This window comes from Leopardus geoffroyi, chromosome B2 (genome assembly GCF_018350155.1).
Source record: "Leopardus geoffroyi isolate Oge1 chromosome B2, O.geoffroyi_Oge1_pat1.0, whole genome shotgun sequence".
NCBI lineage: Eukaryota > Metazoa > Chordata > Mammalia > Carnivora > Felidae > Leopardus > Leopardus geoffroyi.
Window position 1 is genome coordinate 30583336 of NC_059332.1, and position 27968 is coordinate 30611303.

Here is a 27968-nt window from a genome sequence, read left to right on the forward strand (position 1 = left end):
TTTCAATGTCTTTCACACATGTCTTTTTTGATTTGTCCCAGTTCTTGGCCTCACCGTGGTTTTAGTTTTGGTTTTCCATTTTCACCATGATTTTTAATCCTCTTCATCTCCCTTGTTTTTTCTCTCTTATCTATCTCTGAACCATCTCTTCTCTCTTCCCTGTTGGGGGAGGGGAAGCTAAATCTCTAAATCACCGTTTTTACCCTCCCTTGCTCGGCTCCTTTTTCGCGTCTACCGTCCAGTCTTACGGTTTCAGACGGACCCTTTACCTTAAGTACCCCTAGTTTCCCCCCGAGGCCAGACTGAGGGAACACACACCCCCCCACCCCCGCCTTTCCCCTCGGAGAGAGACGACATCCGGTAACGTGCCTTCCAAGTGCGTTTCCGCCCTTTACCTGCGTCTCGGCGTGCGCCATTTCCGCCAGCCTACAGTGTCTCCGCCCTTCCCGCCTCCCTTCTTCCGAGCGTCTTAAACACAGGCCTCGGGCCTACAGCTCTGGGGGTACTTAGGGGGGCGGGGGGGCAGGTCTGATGAGTAACCCCTCCCCCCAGGTCCCAGAGGGAGAAGCCTCCACATCTGTCTGCCGGGTAGATTATATTCAATTTCTAGATCATTATTTGAAATTATCTGTGACTTTTAAATTCAGATTTCTGTTGATTAAAATGTCCCCCATCATTCTTTATTTGCCTTTTTCAAAGCCCCGTATTAAAACTTACCTGGGCTAGTGAGCCTCAAAAGCAATTATTTATCCTTTTCTCAAATTTTACATTCAAAATGTCTGTGACCCAAGCCCACTTCAAAATTGTTTTCAAACCTATCATCTGGTTAAGGGATGAGCGTTAGGATAGGCCTCATCTGTTCCTGAAGATGTAAAAAGAAGGGGAACCGAAGGGAGGAACAAGATGGAATGTCAGGGATGGTGGGGGAGGGACCAGGCAAGGCTGGGGCCCTGACTGCTGCCTTTTTCTCCTTCTTCCTCAGCCCAAGACTTCCATGGCCTCCACTTCCCGCCGCCAACGCCGAGAGCGTCGCTTCCGTCGTTACTTGTCTGCAGGACGGCTGGTCCGGGCCCAAGCCCTCCTCCAGAGACACCCGGGCCTTGATGTAGACGCTGGGCAACCCCCACCACTGCACCGGGCCTGTGCCCGGCACGATGCCCCTGCCCTGTGCCTGCTTCTTCGGCTTGGGGCTGACCCTGCCCACCAGGACCGCCACGGGGACACGGCGCTGCACGCTGCTGCCCGCCAGGGCCCTGATGGTGAGTTTGCCTGGTGGGGAACAAGGTCATGAACGACTAACTAAACGGGAAGGAGATGAAGGCCAACAAATGAAAAATAAGCTAGCGATGCAGAGGAAAGTAGCTGTCCACGTTGGCATGTGGCAGTCATTTGTGCCTTTAGGTTACTGAGCTACCATTCATTCTCTGAAGATCCCAGCATTCTCGAAACAACAACTTCAATTTTCACATCTTTCTACATTAGTAGCTACTGTGTGTCTTGACTGGTTGTCAAGACACAGTACAAAAAGTAGGATAGAGGGTAGGTTCTGCAGTTAGATTGCTTAGGTTCAAATCCCAGCTCCACATTTAACAGCTGAGTATTCTTGGGCAACTTCCTAAACTTCCCTGAGGCTTAGTTTGGCCGCGTGCAAAGAGTTAAATAACTCTTGCTATATTCCAGTACTTCTCACAAAACCACTCATCTAGTCCTCCCAACAACCCTATGAAACTATAAGAATTAATATTATCCCCTATTTCTCAGATGAGAAAACAGAACAGAGAAGTAAAATAACTTGCCAAAGTCCCCCAGCGACAAAGTGGTAGAGCAGGGATTATAACCCAGGCAGCCTAGCTAGACCGTCTGTACTCTGTAACGACTGTGTTATCCTGTGTGATACATTACAGAATTATACAATGATAGTGCCCATGTTCAAAGCACCCATGCTGTCACGTATGTTTTGAGAATGAACTGACACCATACGCAATTAGAGCACCCAGCCTGTGATTAACATGCAGTAGATGCTGGACGTCGTTTCCGTTATCAGCAGATCCATACTCCCTTAGCCTCAGTTCTGCAACTCAAAACACTAAGAGCCAAACATTTTTCATCAGTCAGCCACCAGACTCGTTTGGAGAGAAAACCTAACCTGAACTAAAGGGAGACTATCTATCATTCATTTTTATCCTACTGATGGTGTTTCACTGCAGAAACATTTCACGTGTTTGGTTACCGGAGCTACCCAGGCCCTCTTCGGCTACCTAAGATACGATGTATGTACTTTCAGGTCAGCCCTACCAAGTCCCAAAAACATCTGAGTTCTGAGAAACCTTTGACACTGAGGGTTTCAGGTGGGGACCTATTGACAGCGGAGGCAGTTCAGTAGAGATAATAGCCCTTAGGAAAATAAAACCCTCTGGAGATTTTCCTTCTAGTGAGAATGCTGGAGGAAAATCTGGGTTGGAATGAACAACCTTAACTCAGTTTGATTGCTATTACCATCCTCCAGCTCCCCAACAGAAACCTCTCACCCCAAAAACTTCTCCCCATATGGTAAATTAAAAAAACCCCTTTAATTCCCCTTAACATAATGAGATAGGCTGGCATATTCAAATTTTTTGTTAAAAACAAAAAGAGCAGGTGTGCAAAATGCGGGCATCTAATTTGACAGCTCACGTTATACATGGCAAGAGAGCAGAGGACCCTGTGGCAGATCCCAGACCTCCTCCAAGTTCAGCCTCTACCCCTTACCAGCTGTGTAACAGGAACATGCAACTTAACTTCCGTGACCCTAATTTGCCTTTTTTATCATTATTATTATTATTATTTATATTTTAACTTGCTTCTCTAAAATGGAAGCTGTGACAAGTAAATGAGGCAAGTACTTGGCAGATTTGGCGCTCACTAGATGAGAAGTATTGTTATTTTTATTCTCATATTTTCCAATTATGGCTTTTTGAGTAATAAAACTACCTCATAGCGTGGCAGGATTTTCCTTCGTCGTATTGACATCTAAGAAGCATATGAGATTGATACTATTATCTCATTACAGATGAGGAAAGCAGGGCCCAGAAAGTTCAGGAACTTTTTGAAATCTCATAACTGACAGGTTGTTGTCTTTCCTAAGGGGGACCTGCTCTCAGGTCATTCCCAAGCTGTGGTGTCCTCTCGGGCCTTACTTCCTCCTGTTCCCCTGACGGTCCAGCCACCAGGTGGCCTTCTGGCTCTTTGGTAAAAAATGGCCCGTCTCATTCAGCTTTGAGCTGCTCTAGAGACCATTCTGTCTTAAAATGCAAATATTTCCTTTGACCAGATGAAATGACCCAGGATCCCCTGAGGAGGGGAGGTTTTCTCCCATTCCCACATTAGGCGAGAGATGAGGCAGTTCATGCTGGATTGTCTGGCTGCGTGGTCACAACCGATGAGAAGCCAGTGAATGGCTTTTGGTAACTTCTTTTTGGGACCCATCACCTCATGGGGAAGTGGTCTTAGCTGCCAAAGACCCCCATATAAACACACCTTAGTCAGACAATAACCATTCTCTGCGTACAACAAGAATTAGTGGACACTAAGAAACGGTCTTTGCGAAAACCATCAAGTCCAAAGCCAGCCTGTTTTCTTTGTGTGTGTTTTTTTTATGTAACATTTACTGTACTTCTGTTCTGTGCCAGCACAGTACCTGACATCGCCCACCTATTACTCACTTTGACCTACACAGTAGGTGTAAGCGGTGGCCTGTTTTGCAGATAGCTGAGCCATCTGGTTTATGTTCCATTTGCCTTTCAGCCTTACCTACCATGGCACAACCACAAACCTGCAACTCCAGCTACCCAGCTCTGTCTTCAGTGACCCCAGGCATGTTTTCACAAGACTGCCTTCCCATCCACCTGATTTCCACTTTGCTAAGTTATCCTCCCTTTCCAGCCCAACATAAGCCCCACCTCCTTTTTGGAGCCTTCTCTAACCACCCTGCCCACTTTTTGTTTTTGTAATTGTTTGTTTATTTTGAGACAAAGAGAGAATAAGTGGGGGAGACAAAGAGAACTAGAGGGGAAGGGAGAACAGCAAGCAGGCTCCACACTGTCAGCACAGAGCCCTATGTGGGTCAAGCTCACAGATGGTGAGGTCATGACCTCAGCCAAAATCAAGAGTTGGCCACTTAACTAACTGAGCTACCCGGGTGTCCCCACCCTACCCACTTTTACCTTTTCTTCCTCTGTGCCTCTATCAACCATCACTCAGTATAAACTTACAATATTGGTTTGTTTTTTTTTAATGTTTTTATTTATCTTTGAGACAGAGAAAGACAGAGCATGAGCAGGGGAGGGTCAGAGAGAGAGGGAGACACAGAATCCGAAGCAGGCTGCCGGCTCTGAGCTGTCAGCACAGAGCCCGATGCAGGGCTCGAACTCACAAACAGTGAAATCATGACCTGAGCTGAAGTTGGATGCTTAACCGACTGAGCCACCTAGGCTCCCCAAATACAAGTGTGTTGGACCAGTGAGTGTGAACGTGATGTTAAAATAGAAATCATGCCTCGTTATGGGGAGGGGAAGAACAGTGCTTCCACCACTGAGACACAGAGCGTGTTTTTACTTCAAAATTTTTTTCATCTAGATTTTTCTCAATATTAAAGTACAACATATTAACCCTGGGAAGTTGATTTGTACTGCTAAATTGATGATGAAAGTGGCATTTCAAATCACTGGTGGGTGGTGAGCTATTTAAGAAACAATTTTGGAGTATTTGGTTCATCTAAGGAAAGGACTCCTACCTCACCCCTGACTCAAAAGTATATTACCGAGGGCCGCTTCAGTGGCTCAGTCAGTTGAGCATCCGACTTCAAGTCATGTCATGATCTCATGGTTGGTGGGTTCAAGCCCACATCAGGGTTTGCACTGGCAGCACAGAACATGCTTCAGATTCTGCCCCTTCTCTCTCTGCCCCTCCCCGACTTGTGCGTGCACACGCTCACACTCTCTCGTGCTTGCTCTCTCAAAAATAATCAATCAATCAATCAGTCAATAACGGGGGCACTGAGTGGCTCAAGCAGTTGAGCATCCACCTCTTGATTTCGGCTCAGGTCGTGATCCCAGGGTTGTGGGATTGAAACCCATGTCAGGCTCCACGACCAGCATGAAGCCTGCTTAAAATTCTGTCCTCTCCCTGCCCCTTTCCCCGCTTGTCCACACGCTCTCTTTCTCTCTCTAAAATTAAAATAAATAAATTACAGCAGCTTAAATATCTTAACATGACAGGAAGGGTATGTAGCAAATTCACAGGAGACATTTCCTTTGGCGGTGAGGGGCAGATGGGGAATAATATTCAGAAGGCAATATTAGAGAAAGCTTTAACTTTACCTATGATACTTTATTTCTTTAATACAAAATAATGTTGCAAAAATGACAGAACAGTAACATACCTTGTGGGAGGAGTGGGGGCGCTTATTGTACTATACTTTTTAAATTTGTTTGGATTTCTAAAAATAAAAATTAGTAGAAAAAAAACACTAGAGAATATTTTTATAATCTTAGAGTGGGGAAAGCCTATCTAAGGATGACGTAAAGCCAAAAGCAATGAGAGAAAATACTGATACATATATAACTGCATAAAACCTTTCTAAGGATGGGAGAAAATATTTACAAATACTTGGCACAAGGTATAAACGTACACAAAGTGTACTACAAAGTATAAAGAGCTCTCATGTCTACATGTATAATTTCCAGGGGAAAGTAGATGAAGAACATGAACAAGTCATTCACAAAAGAGATAAAGAGCTAGGGGCATCTGATGGGCTCACTTGGTAGAGATTGTGACTCCTGATCTCAGGGTCATGAGTTCAAGCCAATGTTGGGTGTAGAGATTACTGAAAAACAAAATCTTTTAAAAAAGAAGGACACAAGGAAAGAAAGAAAGAGAAAGGAAGAAAGAGTGGGCCAAAACACATTAAAAAAGGAAAAAAAAACAATGAAATCTTTTCCTCTATCAGATGAGCAAAATTAAAAGGGTGGGTTGGTGATACTCAACTTTAGTAAAGGACAACACAGGCACTCATATTCTGTATCAGGGCGTATGTTGGCACAAATTTGAGAGCAATTCAGTAAAATCGCATGTTCTTTGACTCAGAAATTCCACTTCCGAGAATCTACCCCACTCCTTGTCCACAGAGATATATGTAGGAGGCTGAACATTTTTGGAAACAAAGTCTGTTGACTGGGGGTGGGAGATGTTTGTTTCATATGCATAGCGGAACACTACACAGTCATAAAAAAGAATGAGGTAGGCTGAGTATACTCTTGTGGAAAAATACAAATGAGACGTTAAGTGAAAAAAGCAAGTTGCCAAACAATAGAAATAGCATGGTCACATACCTCTGAAAAAAAGACGCCCATATGTGCATTTATACACACCAAGACAGGACTGGAAGGGACCACAGCAAACTGTTAACAGTGATTAAATTTATTCTTCATTCTTTAAAAAGAGAAAATTTTTTTTCACATCAGTTGTATCCTGTTTACATTAAAATATTTACCCATGGTCCTACCACACAGAGACCAGAATTTTTACACATTTCCTTCTAGTTATTTTTTTTAACCATAAGATTTGGCCTCTTTTTCTCACATGGTTGTGACTGGATCCCATGTATGGTTTTATAGCCAGTTTTTTCCTCACGCAGGCATCATTTTTAGTGGCTATTTAATATGCTGTACCATATTTTACTTGCCCTGTTTTTTAGTTGGAGGCCTTACTCCTTAAAATCTATGAATTTTAAAACCTCCTATGGGAGTCTGAGCACCCACCCACCCTCCCGCGGCTGTGAACCCTAATGGGGAATAAACAGTTGAAAGACAGGACCAGGTATTTGCTGGATGGGACAAGTTGGGAGGGCTTGTGACCAGTCACATCAGTAATAAGTACCCCCTTCCCTCATCCTGATATGGTTTGGGCTGGGCGGCGCTCAGAGATGCACCAAGAGGTGATGGGTGGGGGGTGATGGGCCTTGGCCAGCCCAGGTTGGCCCATTCTGTTTTCCTGCCTTCCTGGCAGTGACAGGACAATCCTTTCCTTGTCCCATCCTTTTGTCAGGTGGCCAGTACTTCCCAGCACCACAAAATAAGGATTTAAGGACTGCCAGCCCATTTCCTCCTGCCCTAGGGAGAGAAAGTAGGTCCATAGGAAGGGAGGGTACTTCACTCACCTTCCTCTGTCCCCGGAGTGAAGAGGTGCTTGGTGGCCATGGTGGGTGGGCTTGACCAGGGGTAGAGGTCTGGGTTGGTAGTGAAGTGAGCAGCATGGCCTTCTGCTGATGCTAGAGTGGATGCAGTGAGGGCTCAGGAAGAGGGGGGTTCAGGAATGTCAGTCCCTCTGCTGTTCACCCCCAGCCTCCTGTCAGCCAGCCCCTGGGTGGGACCCTCTATGTCAGCCCTTTTCCCCTGCCCTAGGTCAGCAGTCATTTGGAACAACCTTGCTCTGTTCCTGGGAACATTTCCCTTTACTTCCCAATCCCCCTTCCAGTATGCCCCATATGAGGTTGGCTGAGAGAAATTCCCCTGAAAACACTTATTTTACTCAGTTCATTGAAAAGCATCGTAAGGGCCTCCTGAATGGCTCGGGTCAGTTAGACATCCTTCTCTCGGTTTGGGCTCGGGGCACGATCTCATGGTTTCATGAGATGGAGTCCCACATCAGGCTCTGCACTAACAGTGTGGCGCCTGCTTGGGATTCTCTCTCTCTCCCTCTCTCTCTACCTCTCCCCCAATCATGCTGTCTCTGTCTTTGTCAAAATGGGTAAATACTTTAAAAAAAAAAAAAGCCATGTACAAAGTCACCTCTTATTTATTCATATATCTATAATGGTACAGAGTAAAACATACAGGTATTTAACTAGTCTGAATTAGTTTTGGATGAGAAACACAGTAAGGGTTATAAAGTGACAGTATTTTCAAACTAAAAGCGAAGTACATAGTTAGAGGTTTTTGACATTGCCCAAGGTGGCTGGACGCAGACTAGAAAATGTCATTTAACATAGCAGAACTCCCAGAACACTGAAACAGTTTGTGGGAACATAGGTCATAATATTGTAAACTACCACACTTATCACACATGTGATAAACTATCAGTAGATATTTGTCGGTGACCGTGATTTCCTAAAGCCCAGGAGACTTCCATGTGGGCAACCCTTTCCGTTGCTCTAAGACCAAGGGAGGGAGTGACCAGCAGGATTCAAGATGGCAGCCTGCCAAGGAGTGGGAGTCCCAGCTAATTTCTGCTCACTGCTCTCCCACCCACAGCCTACACGGACTTCTTCCTGCCACTGCTGAGCCGCTGCCCCTCTGCTATGGGAATAAAGAATAAGGATGGGGAGACCCCTGGGCAAATTCTGGGCTGGGGACCTCCCTGGGATTCTGCTGAAGAAGAGGAAGAAGACGAGGCCTCTAAGGAGCGGGAATGGAGGCAGAAGCTGCAGGGAGAACTGGAGGATGAGTGGCAGGAGGTCATCGGGAGGTTTGAAGGTAAGGAATCCATTCCCATCCATAGCTGCCCTTCTTCCCCTTGACTGCTTTTCCTGTACCCACCGCATGGGTGCTCCCACTGGCTTCCTGTGCCCCCTTTCTCTGAACCTCCCTGCCGCTCTTGCCTGTCACCTTTTCACAGCATCTCTCCGACCACCCCCATCCTGCCCTCCCAAACAGATGATGCTTCCCATGAGACCCAGGAACCCGAGTCCTTCTCAGCCTGGTCAGATCGCCTGGCCCGGGAACATGCCCAGAAGCAGCAGCAGCACGAGGCAGAGGGAGCCTGCCGACCCCCACGGGCTGAGGGCTCCGGTCACAACTGGCGACAGCAGGAGGAGGAGCAGCGGCTCTTCCGAGAGCGAGCCCGGGCCAAGGAGGAAGAACTGCGTGAGAGCCGAGCCAAGAGGGCACAGGAGGCTCGTGGGGACCGAGGGCCAGAGCCAGCCAGGGCTGGGCCCAGGGCAGAGCACCCAAGAGGAGCAGGGAGGGGCAGCCTCTGGCGCTTTGGCGATGTGCCCTGGCCCTGCCCTGGGGGAGGGGACCCAGAGGCCATGGCTGCAGCCCTGGTGGCCAGGGGCCCCCCCTTGGAGGAGCAGGGGGCTCTGAGGAGGTACTTGAGGGTCCAGCAGGTCCGCTGGCACCCTGACCGCTTCCTGCAGCGATTCCGAAGCCAGATTGAGACCTGGGAGCTGGGCCGCGTGATGGGAGCTGTGACGGCCCTTTCTCAAGCCCTGAATCGCCACGCAGAGGCCCTCAAGTGACCCCAGGGAAAGAGTGAGAAACTGCAGGGAGTGCAGCCTTAGAGGCAGGGCAGTAGTAAGGGGCAGGTCAGGGCGGGGGTGACGAGGAAGAGGCTGATGCTGCCCCGCGCGAAGGATATGGGGTGGGAGTGAAACTTGTAACGAGTGGGGGTGGGGAGGATATGGGCCACCGCCACTGCTCCTTGACTCCTCCATTTCCTAATAAGACCTGGTTCCACATCTCACTCCCAGTGTCTCCTCTGCCTTTTTCCATTGCTGTGGTTTTCATCATACGTGACATCTCCTTTCCCACCCCGCCTGCCAAAACCCGCAGCTCCTACACACCTGCAACACGCACGCACACACTGAGCCGCGCTCTCAGCTGGAGGCAGGAAGGCCCTGCTTGCCCACCCCCATACCTAGGCAGCCCGGAGAAGACCCATGTTGCCCCCCAGTCTCACTCCCCTCCCTGCGCTGGGCTCCTCTACTCTGCAGGCAGTGACTGGAGAAATGGATGTGAACAGAGGCAAAAAAGGGAACAAAACCAGTTTCCCTCCTCTCCCCAGTTCCCCGGGGCAGAACCACATCCTCCTCCCCACTTAACACCCCCTTCCCCCGGCACAGGGCTTTCCCTTTGCTGAGTCACTGAACGTTCTGAGTTGGGGGCAGCTGGAGCTGGGGGCCATGAGGAGATTGTGGGAGGACGGGATAGAAGCAGAACGGACAGAGGAAGAGCCCTGTGGGGGAGTGGAATTTCGGTTGCTAAAATTAGGAGCCGGGGAGGAGGTGGAAAGAGCCAAATTATGTAACCTGGGTTGTCTGCTCTTGGGCAACCAGGGATCCACACCCAAGGCTATCTCCCCTCTAGCTCCTCAGTCCATCTCTCTACCTCCAGGGCCCCAATCCTCCTCTCTACCCAGCTTCTGCCCCCACCCCAGACCCGGGCTTCATCTCTGGGCAGTCCAGGCTTGGCTTTCCGGATAGGTATCTTTTCCTGAAGTTGAGAAAAAGGTCCTGGGGGTTGGAGGGAGAGGAAGCTGTTGACAGTACCAAAGCCCAGTTCCATTCCCCAGGACACAACAGGGAACTCCGTGAAAGGAAGAGACGGTACAGGCATGCGCTGGCGTGTACAGTCTGCACAGGCCTACCGCAGAGAATCTTACGGGTCAGAAACCTATTTTTCAGATCTGGAGGCCCCATGTACTCGGGAGAGTCCCAGGCGTGGAGGTGGAGGGGAAGCCCGTGGAAGCAGGGGCACACGGGGTGGGCGCAAGACCCTGGGAGAAGACAGCTCGGAGACCCAAGGCCTCGCAGGGACCAGGCAACTGTTCATGGGGCAGGAGGAGGAAGGGCTGGTGAGAAAGATCCTGTGAGAGGAAGCTGCTGTGATTCAGAGAAGAGCCGGCGAGCTGTGAGCAACCCAGGCGTCCGGTTCCTCTCACAGGCCGGAGGTTTCGGAAGTGGCATGCAAAGAGCCCATGTTTGTTGTCGGGGGGAGTTGGGGTTAGGATCCCGAAGCTGGGGCTTGACAGGTAAGCAATAGAAACTTCTGGTGTCCAAATTTGCTCTTCCAGGAGATTTTTCTCTGGTTTTCAAGTCATTTCCCTTCTGCCAGAGTTACATAAAACCAAAGCAAGATAAGCCCTGATACCTGGCCCCCCAAACCTCCTTCTTTTCAACGTCCTTCCCTGGTGTCTGGCCCCCGGCCCTGTTGGGGGTTCCCCTGAGATGAGGGCTGTTCACTTTCTCTGACCACAGGGTTTCCGCTTCTGTGTCTCTTGCTTCCTAGGTTGATAAAAATACTGAGCCCTAGAGGCCTTGGCTTCCTCTGACCCCCTGGGGCCAGGCAGCAGGCATCCTGTCCACTGTGATGGGGGCAGGGAGGGAGGCCCAGGGGTCCCCAAGGGATGACTCAGTGCCTCCCGTGAAACGCTGGGGAGGTGTGAGTGTATCTGCTCTCGAGAGCTGGAAGGAGGAATCAGTTCTCAGTGAAGGATGATGCATTGGGGTTCAGTTAGAAAAACGGGATTAGGGAACAAGACTAGCAAGATAAAAGAGTGTCAGTTGGGGAATTGGGGTTGCAGCAGGTTTGGGTTAAGTTAGGAAAAGGGTTTGGGAGGGACTCTATTCAGTGTAGTTCAACTGAGCATCAGGTAGCCGAAAGAAACCCAACCTACTTCAATATAAGTCCCACAGGGGAGGCAGGCCCACACCTAACTGTGACTCAGGGCAGGGTGCTGAATAAATCTTATAGCGTAAGACATGGTGGATACAGAAAGGGGAAGGTGCATTCCATCCTAAAGCACGGGGGCGGCGGACTCTGAGCAGGAAGAGGGCATTTGAGCTGGTGCTGGTGAAGAGGTACAATTTCTATGGGTGGGGAAGGCTCTGTAGATAAGTGAAATGGCTTCAGCTTAGGCCAGGAGTCAAAAAAACGGCGGATTGAGGAAAAAGATGAATGTCGTGAGGTAGACAGAGCACAGGTGTGAGTGTGCACATGTTGAAGAAAGGACCGCAGAAGGCCAAGGTGAAGGATTTGGGCCTTCATCCTGTGTGCCATAGTGACAGCTGTGCAGAAGAGAGAGAGCACGAGAGTACTGCAGGGGTTACAGACAAAGAGTAAAGAAGAAAACAACTATCATTCGGTGAACACCTGCCATGTTCCTAACATGAGTAATTCTGCCAAAACGGTTCAGAAGGTGGGTGGTGGATCTCTATTATAAAGAAGAAACCAAGGGCTCATAAACGTACTGAACTTCCAAAAAGTAGTGCAATTAGCACGAAGCTCATCTTACTCTGAAACTTGTGTACTTTCACTTAGGCCCCAGTAACAATGGCATTAAAGGAGGGAACAGATCTTAGAAACTTTGAAAGGGTAAGTCATTAGCACAAGACAACTCCTGGGATGGTGGGACTGAGGGAAGAGGAATCTTAGGTGACTCTGAGTTTTGAGCCTAGGGGATTAGAAAGATGATGCCTTCCGCCTAGAAGGAGACACCTGGCTGAGGGAAAAGATAAGGAATTCAGTTTCAGACATTGAATCAATAATTCTTTTTTTGAGAGAGAATCCCAAGCCAACTCCACACCTAGCACAAAGCCCAATGCAGGGCTCGAGCTTATGACTGAGATCATGACCTGAGCTGAAATCAAGAGTTGTACACTTAGCTGAATAGCCTGGTGCCCCTAATCAATAAAATTTTATTAAGTGCCGGATAGGATCAGGGTACTCTGCAAAACAAAGGGTGTTTTTTTACTTAAAAAATTTTTTAATGTTTATTTATTTTTGAGACAGACAGAGACAGAATGTGAGTGGGGGAGGGGCAGAGAGAGAGGGAGGCACAGAATCTGAAGCAGGCTCCAGGCTGTGAGCTGTCAGCACGGAGCCCGATGTGGGGCTTGAACTCACGAGCCATGAGATCATGACCTGAGCCAAAATCGGACACTCAACCGACTGAGCCACCCAGGCGCCCCCAAAGGGTTTAAATGAAATAAACTCACTGCCTTCACTGAACTTACACTCTAATAAAATAAACAGTATGTAAGTAACAACTACAGGTAATTACCCTAAGTAATGCTTAGAGTAATAAAGTGCTCAAAGAAGGCCTGCTGAATTTGAGATGCTAACATAACACTCAGGTTGGAGACTTCCGGCAAGCGGGTCTGGAGCTCAAGAGAAGTTTGAGCTGGAGGGGTAGATTTGAGCATCATTCCCTTCCTAGTGGAGATTGAGTCCCTGAGTGGACAGGATCCCCGAGAGAGGGTAACCAGAAGAGCCCCTGACGATGGTAGGCGCAAGAAGAATCAATAAAGGGGGGAGGTGGGGAAAGAGGAGTAGGGCAAGGGAGGGGTGTGCCAAGCAGAGACAGGGCACCCACATCTAATCCTTCAAAGAGGTCTAGTAGGGGAAGGGTGAAAAGATACTTTGGGTTCAGGAACTAGACAATTACAAATTTTGAGAAAACAGTTTCCACTTACCAAAGGGGCAGAAATCACTTTACATAGGTTGAGGAATGAGTGGGAGGTGAGGAAAGGGAGGTGGTAGGTACAAAGTCATAGAATGGTGAATGTGGAAGATAACTAAGAATCATCTCTGCTTCAACCCACGAATTTTACAGATAAAGAAAATTTTACCAGTTCCCAAAAAAAGTGGGCAAAGGGGCTAGTCTGTGGAGACATCACACAGAATAAGAAAGTGAGAGATGGGATGGACATTTGAAGGAAAAACAGAGTCCAGGGAAGGATTTTCTTATTTACAAGAAATTACAATATTACAAAAACATGTTTGTAAAATGCAAGCAAGGTGCATGAAGAGAGAAAGATACTAAAGATGTAAGCGGGGAAAGAATATAGTAAAGACAGAGGAAGTGGAATACACAGTGCAAAGGATCAGCCTTGGACAGGAGAGTCCTCCTCTGAGTCAGAAGAAAAGAAAGATGAGATGTAAATAAAGTGAAGGAAAAGAAGGACATGAAGAGATCCAGCTTGGCGGGCCTTGAGCACAATAAAATAGATGATAGTATCACCAACTGAAAGTAAAGAGGTCAAGAGGCACGGATTTTTAGAACAACGCCTGCAGGGGTATAACAGGGAATCAAGAAAGGATTAAGAAACACTGAGGGCTTTCTGAGATTAGATGGCCAGGATTAGCAGACGGCCCCTTTTGGTGACATGACTCCCTCCTGCGGTGTTTGGCAGCCCAGGAGAAGCCCCCAAGAATGAAACAATTGAGTTTACCCAAGTCAAGTTTTTCAAGGTCATCTTGGTAGAACACCAAGTGATTCTTAAGTGCTGGTGAAAGTAGTTGAAATTTTTGACCATGCAGTGCAAGTTAAACCAAACGGACAAGGAAAACAAGGAAAGAAGAGGGGTTGGAAGTCTTAGTGAGAATGGAGAACTAATTTGATGGGAGGGAAGAGGTGGGGTTGTGAAAGCGGAGTGGTCGTGATGAGAGGGAGAATTCAGAGTTCAAGATCTCAAAGATGTAGCCCTTCCAAGTGAGGCTGAGGTTTGAGAGACAACCTTGCTCATGGATGCCTAAAGTAGGGAAAGAGGCTGGAGAGCTGTTGTAATTGAGAGTTGAAGCACTGAGAGGACAGAGCGTGAGACTCATCTGTGTGGTTTTGAACTCTCTAAAGATGTTGGTGGGGATGAGATACGAAGAAAAACTGAGCTAGATATAAAGATGTTAAGAGTGTGATAAAGATGTTGGTGGAGAAGACTGTGCTGTGCAGATAGAGCATGGCAAATGCGAAAGGCATGGGCTTCAAGAGAAGGAAAGGAGGTTATCAGTGGTGCAGAATCATGGTGTCTCCTCTTCTCCCTGCCTCCTAGTGATTGGGTAGAAGAAAGAGCAGACTTCACCACAAAAGAGAAGGAGCATCATTAGGGTAAATACTGCCAGAGGAAGACTCTTTCAAAAATGAAACAGAGAATTAGAATATTTAAGGAATTCCACAGAATACTGTGAAATTGATTGGTAGAAGTGTCCTTGTGGTGTAAGGAATCTAATCCAGGGAGGTTAGATCCCAGTGAGAGTTCAGGAGAAGACGACAAAGTCTGGAGGGGGTTGCTTCTGGAAACAGGAGGTAGGTCCCTGCTTCTGGAATTTAAAATGGAAGGTACATAACATTTATTATGAGGGAAAAACATAAATACCTTGAAGGGGGTGTTAAGAGGATGCACAAGACAAGGTATCCCTTCCAGTTCCATGGCATTAAATGCCATCTTCATGCTGATGACTCCCAGCGTTGTCTTTCTAGTTCTGACCTTGCCTCTGAAATCCAGACTCCTGTGTCACTGCCAAGTGACATCTCCACGTGGATGTCTGCCTCAAAGATTTAGACTTAACCTATTCAGAATTGAACTTTTGGTTCTCCCATCCCATCAGAATCCACTTCTGTCTCTCCATCTTCCACCCCCACTCCCCTGCCATCCAATTTATCATCTAGTCCTGGCAATTCTACCCCTGAAACATATCCCAAATGTATCTACTTCTCTCCATTTTCATGGCTGCCACCATCTTCTCTCCTGCTATTGCTGCGATTGCCTCCTAACTGGTATCCACGCTTTCACTCTTTACTCCTACAATCCAGTCTAGACACAGGATCTTTTAAAAACATAAATCCAGGGCTGCCTGGGTGGCTCAGTCAGCTAAGTGTTAGACTCTTCAGCTCAGATCATGATCTCACAGTGATGAGATCAAGCCCCTCAACAAGCCCCACGTAGGGGCACCATGCCTCGCGTGGAAACTGCTTGAGATTCTCTCTCCCTCTTCACTCTCTCTCTCTGCCACCCCCCCCCCCCCGCTCAGGTGACTGCACGTGCAAGCTGGCTCTCTCTCAAAAACATTTTTGTAATAAAACTTAAAAAATTAAAAATAAAAATATAAATCCAATCACCTCTGCCACCCTCCTCCTCCTCCTCCACATCCCCTATTCCCCCCTTCCCCTGCTAATACACACACACACATACACACTGACACCTTCCAAAGGCTTCCCATGGTTGAATAAAAGCCAGATGCTTTATTTCCCTTTGCATGGCCCTGTGTGATCTGGCTCCTGCCTCCTCTCTCTGACCTCATCCCCCACTGCTTCCCACTCTGTCTCTGCTCCAGCCACACCGGCTTCCTTTCTGTTCCTCAACACCCCCAGCTCATTTCTACCTTCCAGCCTTTGCAATAGGCTATTCCCTTTGCCTGGAATGCTTCTCCCCTAAACCTTCACCTGGCCACTTTTACTTGTAATTTGGGTCTCAGCTTAAATGCCACTTACTTAGGACTTTCCTGACCACTGTGTCTCAAGTAGTCCTCTGCCATTCATCACATGCCCTGTACTATTTCCTCATAGCACTACTTACTGACTTCTTCAGTATTATTTCCTTTCTGCCTTGCTAGGATGTCTGATTTGTTTGTCACCATATTCCTACTACCTAGAACAGTGCCCAGCACGTAATGAAAACTTTTTAAAAGTTTATTTATTTTGAGAAAGAGAGACCAAGCGGGGGAGGGGCAGAGAGAGAGAGGAAGAGAGAGAATCCCAAGCAGCCTCCACGCTGTCAGCACAGAGCCCAACTCAGGGCTTGAACTCACAAACGGTGAGATCATGACCTGAGCCAAAATCAAGAGTCAGATGCTTAACCAACTGAGCCACCCAGGGGCCCCAATGAAAATTTCTTAAATGGAGGGATGGATAAATAATGGGGTGAAACAGGAGAAAGCTCAACTTCAGGTCTGTGGCTTCGACTGGACTTACCTTTAGAGTCAGGTTTAACTAAAGGGTCAGGTATGGAGATGAGTAGATTTCAAGATTTAGCTATAGGAAACAAGGTTACGTTAGTTTAGAGGCTAAGTTTACTTTCAGGTTCATTTATTGGGATGTGTTTAGATTTGAGGTTAGGGTTGAGTTTGGGTTGCAATTTGGGTTGAGGTTAAATTTGAGTTACGGTCAAACTTATTAAATCTCAACTTAGGTGGTTAGGCTAGGTCCAAGTTTGAAGCTAACGTCATTTCAGCTTCATTTGGAGGCCTCAGAGATTTCACTAGTTTCTCCACAGAGCCCACTGTAGAGACTGTATTTCCCTGAGTTTGGGGCACAAGACTCTAGTCATCACCCCTCCCACCCAGGGAAAGCCCCAAACCAACTGCTGGCCTCCCCAAGAAAGAAACCGAATTTCACACAACCTCCGAAACTGAGATTGAAACCAAGATTGGCCCATCGCAAGGAGCGCCCTTCAGCACATCACAAATGCCCGTGACACTGAGCCTCAGCCCAGTTCTTGCCCTTCCTTCCTCTCTGTCTCTCATGTCTCCCCATCACTCCTTCTCACCTTCCCCTTTTTATCCCTCAATGCCCCAGTCTTCCTCTCTGACCTGTTTCTCCCTTTCTCAGTTTCTCATCATTAATTGCAACATTGTTTTATATTTTAATATAAATGAGGTCTCTTAGTCCATTGGCTCCTACCATCGGAGAGGCAGAAGGAGACAAGAAGAAAAAGGAACCCAGAGGAAAAGGGACACAGAGAAAAGGAAAAGAGCAGGGACCAAGAGGGAAACCAACAGGGACATAAGAGAGAATAGGTTAAAAGAATAAGAACCAGCCAACATATTGACAAGATATTTAAAAGGAGCATCTGTGGCTTCTCTTCCTCCATCACATCTGGTCAGCCACCAAGACCTGCAGATTTTGCCTCAAAAACTCTCCTCCTGGGGCGCCTGGGTGGCTCAGTCGGTTGAGCATCCGACTTCGACTCAGGTCATGATCTCACCATTCATGAGTTCGAGCCCCACGTCAGGCTCTGTGCTGACAGCTCAGGGCCTGGAGCCTGCTTCAGATTCTATGTCTCCCTCTCTCTCTTCCCCTTCCCCTCTCACGCTCTCTCTGTCTGTCTGTCTCTCTCTCTAAAATAAACTTTAAAAAAAAAAACCTCTCCTTTCCATCCTCCTGCTGCTGCCTCTTGTATCTCCTTCTTAGGTTATTGCACAACTCTCCTAACAAGGCTCCACTTCTGGTTTTGCCTCCAGCCCCCTAACTCCCATACCCCAGTCCATTCTTCATGCAGCTTCCAGACTCATTTTTCTGAAGTACCAATCTGCGTGAGTCCCTGTCTCACTTAAAAATGTCGGTGGCTCCATTTTGGATCCTCTGTCTCCCTCTCTCTCTGCCCCTCCCCCTCTTGCTCTCGTTCTCCTCTCTCTCTCTCTCAAAAATAAAATATTTATTATTATTTTTTGTAAAAATTTTTTTAACGTTTATTTATTCTTGAGACAGAGAGAGACAGAGCATGAATGGGGGAGGGGCAGAGAGAGAAGGAGACACAGAATCCAAAACAGGCTCCAAGCTGTCAGCACAGAGCCAGACACGGGGCTCGAACCCACAGACCACGAGATCATGACCTGAGCTGAAGTTGGATGCTCAACCAGGCGCCCCTATTTTTTGTTTATTTTTGAGAGAGAAAGAGACAGAGTGCGAGCAGGGGAGGGGCAGAAAGGGGGAGACACAGAATGGGAAGCAGGTTCCAGGCTCCCAGCTGTTAGCACAGGGTCCAACACGAGGTTCGAGCCCACAAGCCATGAGATCATGACCTGAGCCGAAGTCAGACGCTTAACTGACTGAGCCACCCAGGTGCCCAAAAAATAAAGTATTAAAAAAATAAATACAAAATAAATGCAAAAAATAAATACAAAATAAAACACTTAAAAATAAAAAATAAAAATTGTTGGTGGCTCCCCATTATAATTAGAAAGAAACAAAACTTCTTTTCTTGGTTTTAAACCCTTCAGAATGTATTCTCAGCTTACCTCCCAAGCCTCATCTCTGCTCCTTCTATTTGTACCCAATTGCACCTCTTGGCATACTTCATACTCTTTTACCTCCAGTCCTTGCACATACCGTTCCCTCCATCTGGAATACTCCTCACCATCTTCTTTCCCTCAACACTTAACGCCTGACACCCCTCCCCCAGGCCAAGTTTGATGGCTTTTCTGTGGGCTGCCCACCGATACACTTTGTTGTAATGATCTGGTAACCTTCCTGTCTTCTGCACAGGTCTTTGAGCTCCCGGAGGCCAGGGGACTGTCTTTTGCGTCTGCATCCTCATTGCCTTGTGCAAGGTACTCAGGAAATGTTTGTGAAATCCAGAGAAAGGCAAAGAGGCAAAAGGAGAGTGAAAAGAACTAATAGATGAGTTTGGAAGGCATGAAAAGCAAAGGGGAGGAAAACAGGAGAAATGAATCATACACACCCTGAATGTTACTTACGTGCCTGTCACAGGACCCCAGACCACTCAGAAACTTTGTGCCAGAGGAGAACAGCAATATGCCCAATGCCACAGAGGGAGGGCTTTAGCCGTTCAAAACCCTCAAAATGAAAGCATAACAACATCAACAAAAATAATGATAGTTGGGGTGCCTGGGTCACTCAGTCAGTTAAGCATCCGACTCTCGGTTTCAGCTCAGATCATGATCTCAGTTTGTGGGTTCAAGCCCTGCATCAGGCTCTGCGCAGATGGTGCAGAGCCTGCTTGGGATTCTCTCTCTCCCTCTCTCTCTTCCCCTCCCTCGTCTCTCTCTCAGAATAAATGAACCTAAAAAAATATAATAAGGGGGGTGCCTGGGTGGCTTAGTCAGTTAAGGGTCCAACTTCAGTTCAGGTCATGATCTTGCAGTTTGTGGGTTCGAGCCCCCATCAGGCTCTCTGCTGACAGCTCAGAGCCTGGAACCTGCTTCAGGTTCCATGTCTCCCTCTCTCTCTGCCCCTCCCCTGCTCATGCTCTGTCTCTCTCTCAAAAATAAACAAACATAAAAATTTTTTTAACTTTTTTAAATAATAAAAATAATGATGATATTTGACATAGCAGATTGTTATTTTCTCAATCTTATGAAACATGGATAAAATCATCTTTAGAAATCTTGCTTTTCATACTTACAAATTAAGTGAAAACTGGCTCATGTATAAAAGTGCTCATATAGGGGTGCCTGGGTGACTCCGTCGGTTCAGCGTCTGACTTCAGCTCAGGTCGTGATCTCACGGTTCGTGGGTTCAAGCCTCGCGTCGGGCTCTGCGCTAACAGTGAGGACCCTGCTTGGGATTCCCTCTCTCCCCCTCTCTCTCTCTGCCACTCCACTGCTCGAACTTTCTCTCTCTCACAAAAATAAAAAAAATAATAATAAAAACAAAAGAATGTTCATATCAATATCTTTCATAGTAGCCAACAACTAGAAACAAACCAAATGTCCGTCCACAGAAGAATGAGTAAATAAATTAGAGCATATTCACACAATAGACCATGACATCATAATGAGAAACAAACAAACCAGCCACTACTGATACATGCAACCACATGGATGAATCTCACAAACATCATGTTGAGTGAAAAAAGCTAAACCCAAACCAGTACATTCTGTGTGATTTCATTTATACGATACAAAAGCAGGAACAACTAATCAATGGTGACCAGAAAGTGGTTGGTTATCTTTGGAGGGTATCACCTGGGAGGGAGCATGAGAGAACCTTCTGGGGATCTGAAAAATATGGTGGCTACATGGCTATCAGCAGATGGAAATGTTCAACAGGCTGTAAATTTAAGAGGTGTGCACCTTACTGCACCCAAGTTAAAAAGGGGAAATCTTTAACAATTTTAAAACAGAATACTGGTTCTGCAAATGCAGCTTCGAGACAAGTCCTGTGGTTGTCCCCACCTTACCCTAGCTCACCACCCTCCAGCCCCTCACCACCCTCCAAAGTCTTCCCTGTAGAGAACTTCAGAAGTTGCTACATTCCTTGATCCCGGAGTGTGTGTTTGTTTGGGGTTATACAAATCTGATCTGTGGGGGGGCTGCCTAAGGTGGAGATAAGGTAGAAGACATCCCTCCACAGTGAGAGGAGACCTCATCGTATGTGAGTACGTGACGACATCTCTGAGAAGGGGAACCATAACATTTATCTTCCAAATGAGGACACTTCTGAGAGCAAAAGGGAGATCCATGAACATTTTCACCAGGACGGCAGGCATAAACCAGAATGTCCCAGGCAAGGGGGTAGATCATGGAACTTCTTGATATAAAACCTGCCAGATGACCAGGAAAGTCCACATACTGGGACAAATGTGAGTTGAGCTGTTTGGGACAAGGATGGGGGCATCAGAGGAGGAAATGGGCACAGAGAGTAGCCTGTAATCAACCAAGGGTGCAGAGGTGTTATATATAATCGCTCTTCAGGGAACCAGGCCTCCAGCCCACGCCCCAGCTGCTCCCCCCTCCTCTCTGAATTCAATGTCCGTCCCTTCCCTGGAACTCCTAAGCCTGACCCTGCTCCCTGCCCCTCCCAGCCCACGGTTCCCCTGACCCCACTCCCTTTCCCAGAACTCAGTCGTCTGAGCCCCCAGCCTGCGGTTCACTCCTAGGCCTCAGCCTTTCCTGCCTTCGACTGAAACAGCAGCATCTTCTAAGCCCTGGGGGCTTCCCCGGGCCCAGCCGGGGCCTAGAACCCGCCCGCCGCCTGCCACGCTGCCACTGCAGCTTCCTCTATAAAGGGACCCAGGCGTCCGGGCCCAGGGGCCCCACAGAGCAGGTGAGACTCTCCCGCCCCGTCTCCTTGGGCTGCCGGGGGGTGGACTCCCCTGGGCACTCTGCCCCTCCGCCTGCGCCCCGGCCCCCCTCCTGTACCTCCTGCCTGAGGCTGGGCCTTGGTGGGTTTGGTTTTGGTTTCTCCTCCCTCCGACTCTTCATCAGTCATTTTCTCCCTGTCTCTATCACACCTTCTCTGTTTCTGCCACGAGTCCTCTCTGTTCCCTTCCCGTGTCTCTGTTTCTCTTTCTGTCTCCCCCTGCTCACCTTGGGGTTTCCCTGACTGCATCTTGTCCCCTTCTCATCCGTTTTGCCCTGTCTCTCGGATGGCTATCTCTCCGCGGGCAGGCAGGAGGCCGTCATCTGCACCTTGCCCCGCCCCACTCACTGTCTCTCTCCCCCCCCGCAGGTTCTCCCCATGACACCACCTGGAAGGCTCTACCTCCTGCGGGTGTGCAGCGCCCCCCTCCTCCTCCTCCTTCTGGGGCTGCTGCTGGCCCTGCCGCCTGAGGCCCAGGTGAGGCAGCAGGAGAACGGGGGCAGCAGGGGTGGCCCAGACAATCTTTGGGCCCTAGAGCCATCCTCATCCGTCTTCTCCCCTAGGGGCTTCCTGGTGTTGGCATCTCACCCTCAGCTGCCCGGACTACCTATCAGCACCCTCAGAAGCACTTCGCACAAGGCACCCTCAAACCTGCTGCTCATCTTATTGGTAAACACCATCTGGCCCTCCAGACACATAGTCCCCAGCTCTCCTCCTACACCCCCTCAAGGAACCAAGCATCTACCGCACCCCTCCCCCAACTTTCTCCACCTCCCAAAACAGGGGCATCCCTCTCCCATCTGTCCTCCCAACCATCCCCCCAGGAACCCAGTCCAGCACCTACTTCCTCAGGGATTAAGACTGCTGACCCCCAGCTTCTTGACCTCTCCCATCCCCTATGGCTCTTCCTAGGAGACCCCAGCACCCAGAACTCACTGCGCTGGAGAGCAAACACAGATCGTGCCTTCCTCCGCCATGGCTTCTCCTTGAGCAACAATTCCCTCCTGGTCCCCACCAGTGGCCTCTACTTTGTCTACTCTCAGGTGGTCTTCTCTGGGGAAGGCTGCTTCCCCAAGGCCACCCCGACCCCTCTCTACCTGGCCCATGAGGTCCAGCTCTTCTCCTCCCAGTACCCCTTCCACGTGCCTCTCCTCAGTGCTCAGAAGTCCGTGTGCCCAGGGCCACAGGGACCTTGGGTGCGCTCTGTGTACCAGGGAGCTGTGTTCCTGCTCACCCAGGGAGATCAGCTATCCACTCACACAGATGGCATCTCCCACCTACTCCTCAGCCCCAGTAGTGTCTTCTTTGGAGCGTTTGCTCTGTAGAAATCTCCAGAAAGAAAATTAATTGGTTTCAAGACCTTCTCCCATTTTGCCTCCGTGCTGACCACTTCAAGGGTGTCACCACACCTCTTTCGACCATTCCACGTGTCAAGTCTCCCCTGCTCATGTTACCTGGAGCTTCCAAAGAAGGAATTCTAGGCAGCCCGGGGGACCACACCCGCCTGAACTACACCAATGCGAGGCTGAGGATTTCAAGTCTGCCTAGAAATTCCCACCCAGAGCTCTTCATCTGTCCTGCCCATCTAAGGAAGGCCTGGCCCTGCACGTGGAGGGGGCAGACACATGGAGGAGCTTGAGTGGATGACAGGAGGCAGGGGAGGGGGGATTATTTATAAAGGGAAAAAATTAAATTATTTATTTATGGAGGATGGAGGGAAGGGAATAATAGAGGGCCATCAGAAGAGAGAGAGAGAGAGAGAGATACACTCAAGAGATGAAGAGCCAGAGAACATCAGCATAAGGATAATCCAGTGAGAGAGAAAACAAGTGAATCTGAGACACCGGGGAGCTCTAGAAGGAAGCAAGAGACTCTTAAGATCCAGCCACTGCTTGACTAGACACCCCATGAGGAGACATCTGCACCTTCAATGAAGCCCAATAAACCTCTTTTCTCTGAAATGCTGTCTATGTCTGTCTGTCTGGGAGGGGAGAATTTCCCAGGTCTCTAAGGGACGGAAGGAAGACAGAGGCCCCCGAAAAGACAGGAACTGTGGGCATACAAGGAGATAAAGGGGCCTAAGGAGCTCTGGGGGAATGTGGTAGAGTCATAGAGGTGAGGCAACCAGAGATACTGCAGGGAAACCAAAGGATAAGCTGGGAAGAAAAGGGCAACATGGGGGTCCAAGGTCTGGAGGATTGGAGGTCAGGGGGGCCACTGGCAGATGCGGCCACATGTCAAGGCTCTGAGGAAAGGGGGTTACAGGAGGCCTCTAGGGAGAAGTGATCACACCAAAGGTGTTCAGGACCATGGGGGTGGACATGGGGATCCTCTGGAAGACATGGCTGTACAAGGGCCCTGAGGAGTGGGAGAGCCCCCAAGGCGGGGGGGGGGGCACCCAGGGGACACTTTAGGGGACAAGGTGATACAGAGGGGCTCTGAGGGCTAGGGCTACCTCCAGAAATCTGGAGGGAGTTGGAGTTCTTTGGGATACATGGCCCCACACAGGGGCTCTGAGGGATGGGGGCTTCATGCAAAAGTCAGGGCTTCAGGGACGCCTGGGTGGCTCAGTCAGTTAAGCGTCCAACTTCAGCTCTGGTCATGATCTCACAGTTCGTGAGTTCGAGCCCCTCATAAGGTTCTGTGCTAACAGCTCAGAGCTTGGAGCCTGCTTCGGATTCTGTCTGTCTCTCTCTCTCTGCTCTCTCCCCATTCATACTCTGTCTCTCTGTCTCTGTCTCAAAAATAAACGTTAAAAATTTTTTTTAAAAAGTCAGGGCTCCAGATTCCCTTGGAAGCCAAGAATGAAACTATCACTGCTGAGTTCCTGGTCAGAATGAAAGGAGAAGGTCTGCCCTCCTGGGGTTCGTGAATTCCCAGGGTTGCTTTCACTCCCACTGGGGCTGTCCCAGGCATGTTCCTGCTATTTACCGCCCCCTCCCCAGCCCTTTCAGAGACCCCTATTCACATCCCCAGCCTTCTCTCAAGCTCCCTTCTCTCAAGCTTCTTTTTCCCCCAGGGATCCAAACACATGTCTCAGGACCCAACACAACTTTCCCCCCTAAACCACCCCCCCCTGCCAGGTTTCTCCCCACCAAGGACTCTGCTTTCTGAAGTCCTTCCCCTTTCTAGCTCTACACCTACCTAAGTCCTGTCTGGAAATCAGAGGGAAACAGGCCATGGACATGATCCTCAAGAAAAAAAAAAAAAATGGAGGGAATTGGGGGCAGTGGGAAACTGGGGTCCAGCCTCCAGGGTCCTACATCCGCACCAAGCCTCCCTCAGGATCCGAGTGGGGCGGATAGGAAGTATCCTTGATGCCTGGGTGTCCCCAACTTTCCAAACCCCCACCCCCGCGATGGAGAAGAAACCGAGACAGAAGGTGTAGGGCCCACTACCGCTTCCTCCAGATGAGCTCATGGGTTTCTCCACCAAGGAAGTTTTCCGCTGGTTGAATGAGAGCTTTCCCCGCCCTCCTCTTGCCCTGTGGGTATATAAATGCAGCTGTCTGCACACCCAGTCAGCAGACGCTTCCTCAGCGAAGACACCAGGGGACCAGCCAGGAGAGAGACAGAAGCAACTCCAGACCCCCCCGGAAATAACATCTCAGACGACACACCCCCAGACAAGCAGCCAGGCGATTCTCTCCCTCTCACACACGCTGCCTTAGGGCTCTACCATCACCCAGCTGGACTTGAGCCCCCTGGGAAGAACGCCATGAGCACTGAAAGCATGATCCGGGACGTGGAGCTGGCCGAGGAGGCACTCCCCAAGAAGGCAGGGGGCCCCCAGGGCTCCAGAAGGTGCTTGTGCCTCAGCCTCTTCTCCTTCCTCCTCGTCGCAGGAGCCACCACACTCTTCTGCCTGCTGCACTTTGGAGTGATCGGCCCCCAGAGGGAAGAGGTGAGTGCCACACCAGACTTGGCTCATTCTCCTACCCAGAGAGAAATGGGAGAGCAGGAGGGCAAGAAATGGGGTGGGGGAAGGAGGTGTGCTGATGGGGATGGGTGAGAGAGAAAACGTGGAGAAAGACGGGGAGGCAGAAAGAGATGTGGAGAGCGATGAAGAGAGAAGGGACGGAGCACACCAAAGGTGCTCTCTAAGCACTTCTTGAATGAATGAATGAGCACACACATAGACAGGCAGAGAGAGAGAGAGACAGAGAGAGAGAGAGAGATGTGTGGAGAGATGTGGGGTGTGGGTTGAGAGATGGGAATAAAGATACGAGACACAATGATGTGGGCCATATGAGAGAGATAAGGAAAGAGGTGAAGAAAGAGATAAGGAAAGATGAAGGTAGGGTGTCTGTCACGTGGAAGACAGTGAAAGTGCTGTTGAATGAATGAATGGATGAATCAGTCGATGAACGGAGAGAGAGAACCAGAATATGAGCTGCATAAACAACCTAGCTGTTTCTCGGTTAGGGGTAACTTGTTCTGATGCTAAACCTCCTCCTTCTCCCCAACAGCTCCCACATGGCCTGCAACTAATCAACCCTCTGCCCCAGACACTCAGTAAGTGTCTCCAAAGCTTCTCTCCTGGTTCTGGGCTTGGGTGAGGGTGGGGGTTAGTCCTGGGATAGCAGCAGAGGGGGAAATTCAGAGTTTGGGTTTGAGGGGAGGAGGAATGGAAGTCAAAGTGGGATATTTTCCAGGAAGCGTAAGGGTCTCACCTTTTTCTTTCCTCTTTCCTCCTCAGGATCATCTTCTCGAACTCCGAGTGACAAGCCAGTAGCCCATGTAGTAGGTAAGACTTCTGAGGCTGTAGCTGGAGGATGGCGAAGCAGGTGGGACATAGAGGGCTAGGATTTGGGGGCTGAGCCCAGGCTGAAGGCTGAGCCCAGGCCTTGGAGATGATATGAGAAGGACTCACTGAGCTCAAGGAGAGAGTGAAGGAAGAGCACAGGCCTTGAGGGGGACACTCAGAACCTCATGGCCACATGAGACGTGGGAGGACAGACAGAGGGGACAGGAACCGGATGTGGGGGGGGGGGCAGAACTTGAGGGCCAGGATGTGGAGAGTGGAACTGACAGGGTCACACTGACTTACCCCTCCCTCCTTCTCTCCTTCCCTCCAGCAAACCCCGAAGCTGAAGGGCAACTCCAGTGGCTGAGCCGGCGTGCCAATGCCCTCCTGGCCAATGGCGTGGAGCTGACAGACAACCAGCTGAAGGTGCCCTCAGACGGGCTGTACCTCATCTACTCCCAGGTCCTCTTCACGGGCCAAGGATGTCCTTCCACACATGTGCTCCTCACCCACACCATCAGCCGCTTTGCTGTTTCCTACCAGACCAAGGTCAACCTCCTCTCTGCCATCAAGAGCCCTTGCCAGAGGGAGACCCCAGAGGGGGCTGAGGCCAAGCCCTGGTATGAGCCCATCTACCTGGGAGGGGTCTTCCAACTGGAGAAGGGTGATCGACTCAGCGCTGAGATCAATCTGCCTAACTATCTTGACTTTGCCGAGTCTGGGCAAGTCTACTTTGGAATCATTGCCCTGTGAGGGGGCCGGACATCCATCCTTGCCCACCTCAACTCCTTTGTTATCTGCTCCTTCTGACCCCCTCATCCCCTTCTGGCTTAGAAAGAGAATTAGGGGCTCAGGGCTGGGCCCCAAGCTTAGAACTTTAAATAACAACACTTAGAAACCTAAGATCCAGGGACCTGGACTTTGGAGCATTGGCCACCAGCAAGAATTCAAACTGGGGCTTCCAGCATTCACTGGAGATCTCAGGTTTGGATCCCTCAACGCAACCTGGGACACCTGGAATTCGGGGGTCAGGGAACCTTTCTGGCCAGACACTTCAGCACATCCCTTAAGAAGATCTCACCTACAACTTGACATGAGTGGACCTCAGGCCCCCCTTTCTTCAGATGTTTCCAGACTCTTCCCTGAGATGGAAAGCCCAGCCCCTCCCTCATGGGGCCAGCTCCCTCTATTTATATTTGCACTAGTGATTATTTATTATTTATTTATTATTTATTTATTTACTGATGAATATATTTATTTGGGAGGTTGGGGTGTCCTGGGAGACCAAATGAAGGGGCTGCCTTGACTCGGACATGTTTTCTGTGAAAACGGAGCTGAACTCTAGGCTCTTCCCTCCTGGCCTCCTGGCCTCTGTGCCTCCTTTTGCTTATATATTTTTAAAAATATTTATCTGATCGAGTTGTCTAACTAATGCTGATTTGGTGACTGACTGTCGCTACATCGCTGAACCTCTGCTCCCCAGGGGAGTTATGTCTGTAACCGCCCTACTGTTCAGTGGCGAGAAATAAAATGTACCTAGAAAAGACACATGGTCTCTTTGTTGGCATTAATTCTGCGGCTGCTTCTCCTTGGGGGTGGGGAGCCACTCCCTGAAGTCCCCTCTCTCTCTCTCTCTCTACATGGCTTAAGATCCCTGAACCCATAAAATAAATGTGAATAAAAGTTAAAAAAAAAAAAAAAAAAAAAAAAAAAGATCCCTGAACCCAGTCCCCACTCCTTAGACTACTGGGACTCAGGAGACCCTACATAGAACAAAGCCAAGCCACAAATGCCCCTCCTCCAGGAAACTGGAGCCTGAACCTAATTACCTCTCCCTCAGGGCATGGGAATTTCCAACTCTGGCAATT

General features: G+C 49.1%; 3 protein-coding genes and 1 long non-coding RNA gene across 5 annotated transcripts; 3 read left to right on the top strand and 1 right to left on the bottom strand.

Moving 5' to 3' along the window:
* The first annotated feature begins 412 nt into the window (after positions 1-412).
* On the top strand, positions 413-9498 carry NFKBIL1 (NFKB inhibitor like 1). The gene is made up of 4 exons (XM_045500728.1): positions 413-588; positions 983-1259; positions 8289-8510; positions 8691-9498. The coding sequence occupies exons 1-4, from the start codon at positions 532-534 to the stop codon at positions 9272-9274; spliced, it is 1140 nt and encodes a 379-aa protein (XP_045356684.1). The 5' UTR covers positions 413-531; the 3' UTR covers positions 9275-9498.
* LOC123609606 lies at positions 6368-26339 on the bottom strand. 2 transcript variants are annotated; one of them, XR_006717853.1, is made up of 3 exons: positions 26027-26339; positions 7196-7306; positions 6368-6468 (listed from the first exon to the last, which is right to left on the bottom strand). It is a non-coding gene; the product is annotated as an uncharacterized LOC123609606 (long non-coding RNA). The 2 variants fall into 2 exon arrangements; XR_006717854.1 differs by lacking the exon at positions 26027-26339 and adding an exon at positions 21582-21737.
* LTA (lymphotoxin alpha) lies at positions 19836-23315 on the top strand. The gene is made up of 4 exons (XM_045500730.1): positions 19836-21318; positions 21724-21831; positions 21918-22023; positions 22267-23315. The coding sequence occupies exons 2-4, from the start codon at positions 21733-21735 to the stop codon at positions 22677-22679; spliced, it is 618 nt and encodes a 205-aa protein (XP_045356686.1). The 5' UTR covers positions 19836-21318; positions 21724-21732; the 3' UTR covers positions 22680-23315.
* TNF (tumor necrosis factor) lies at positions 24535-27648 on the top strand. The gene is made up of 4 exons (XM_045500729.1): positions 24535-25257; positions 25823-25868; positions 26053-26100; positions 26432-27648. Exons 1-4 carry the CDS (start codon positions 24853-24855, stop codon positions 26851-26853), a joined length of 921 nt encoding a protein of 306 aa, XP_045356685.1. The 5' UTR covers positions 24535-24852; the 3' UTR covers positions 26854-27648.
* Positions 27649-27968: the final 320 nt, after the last annotated feature.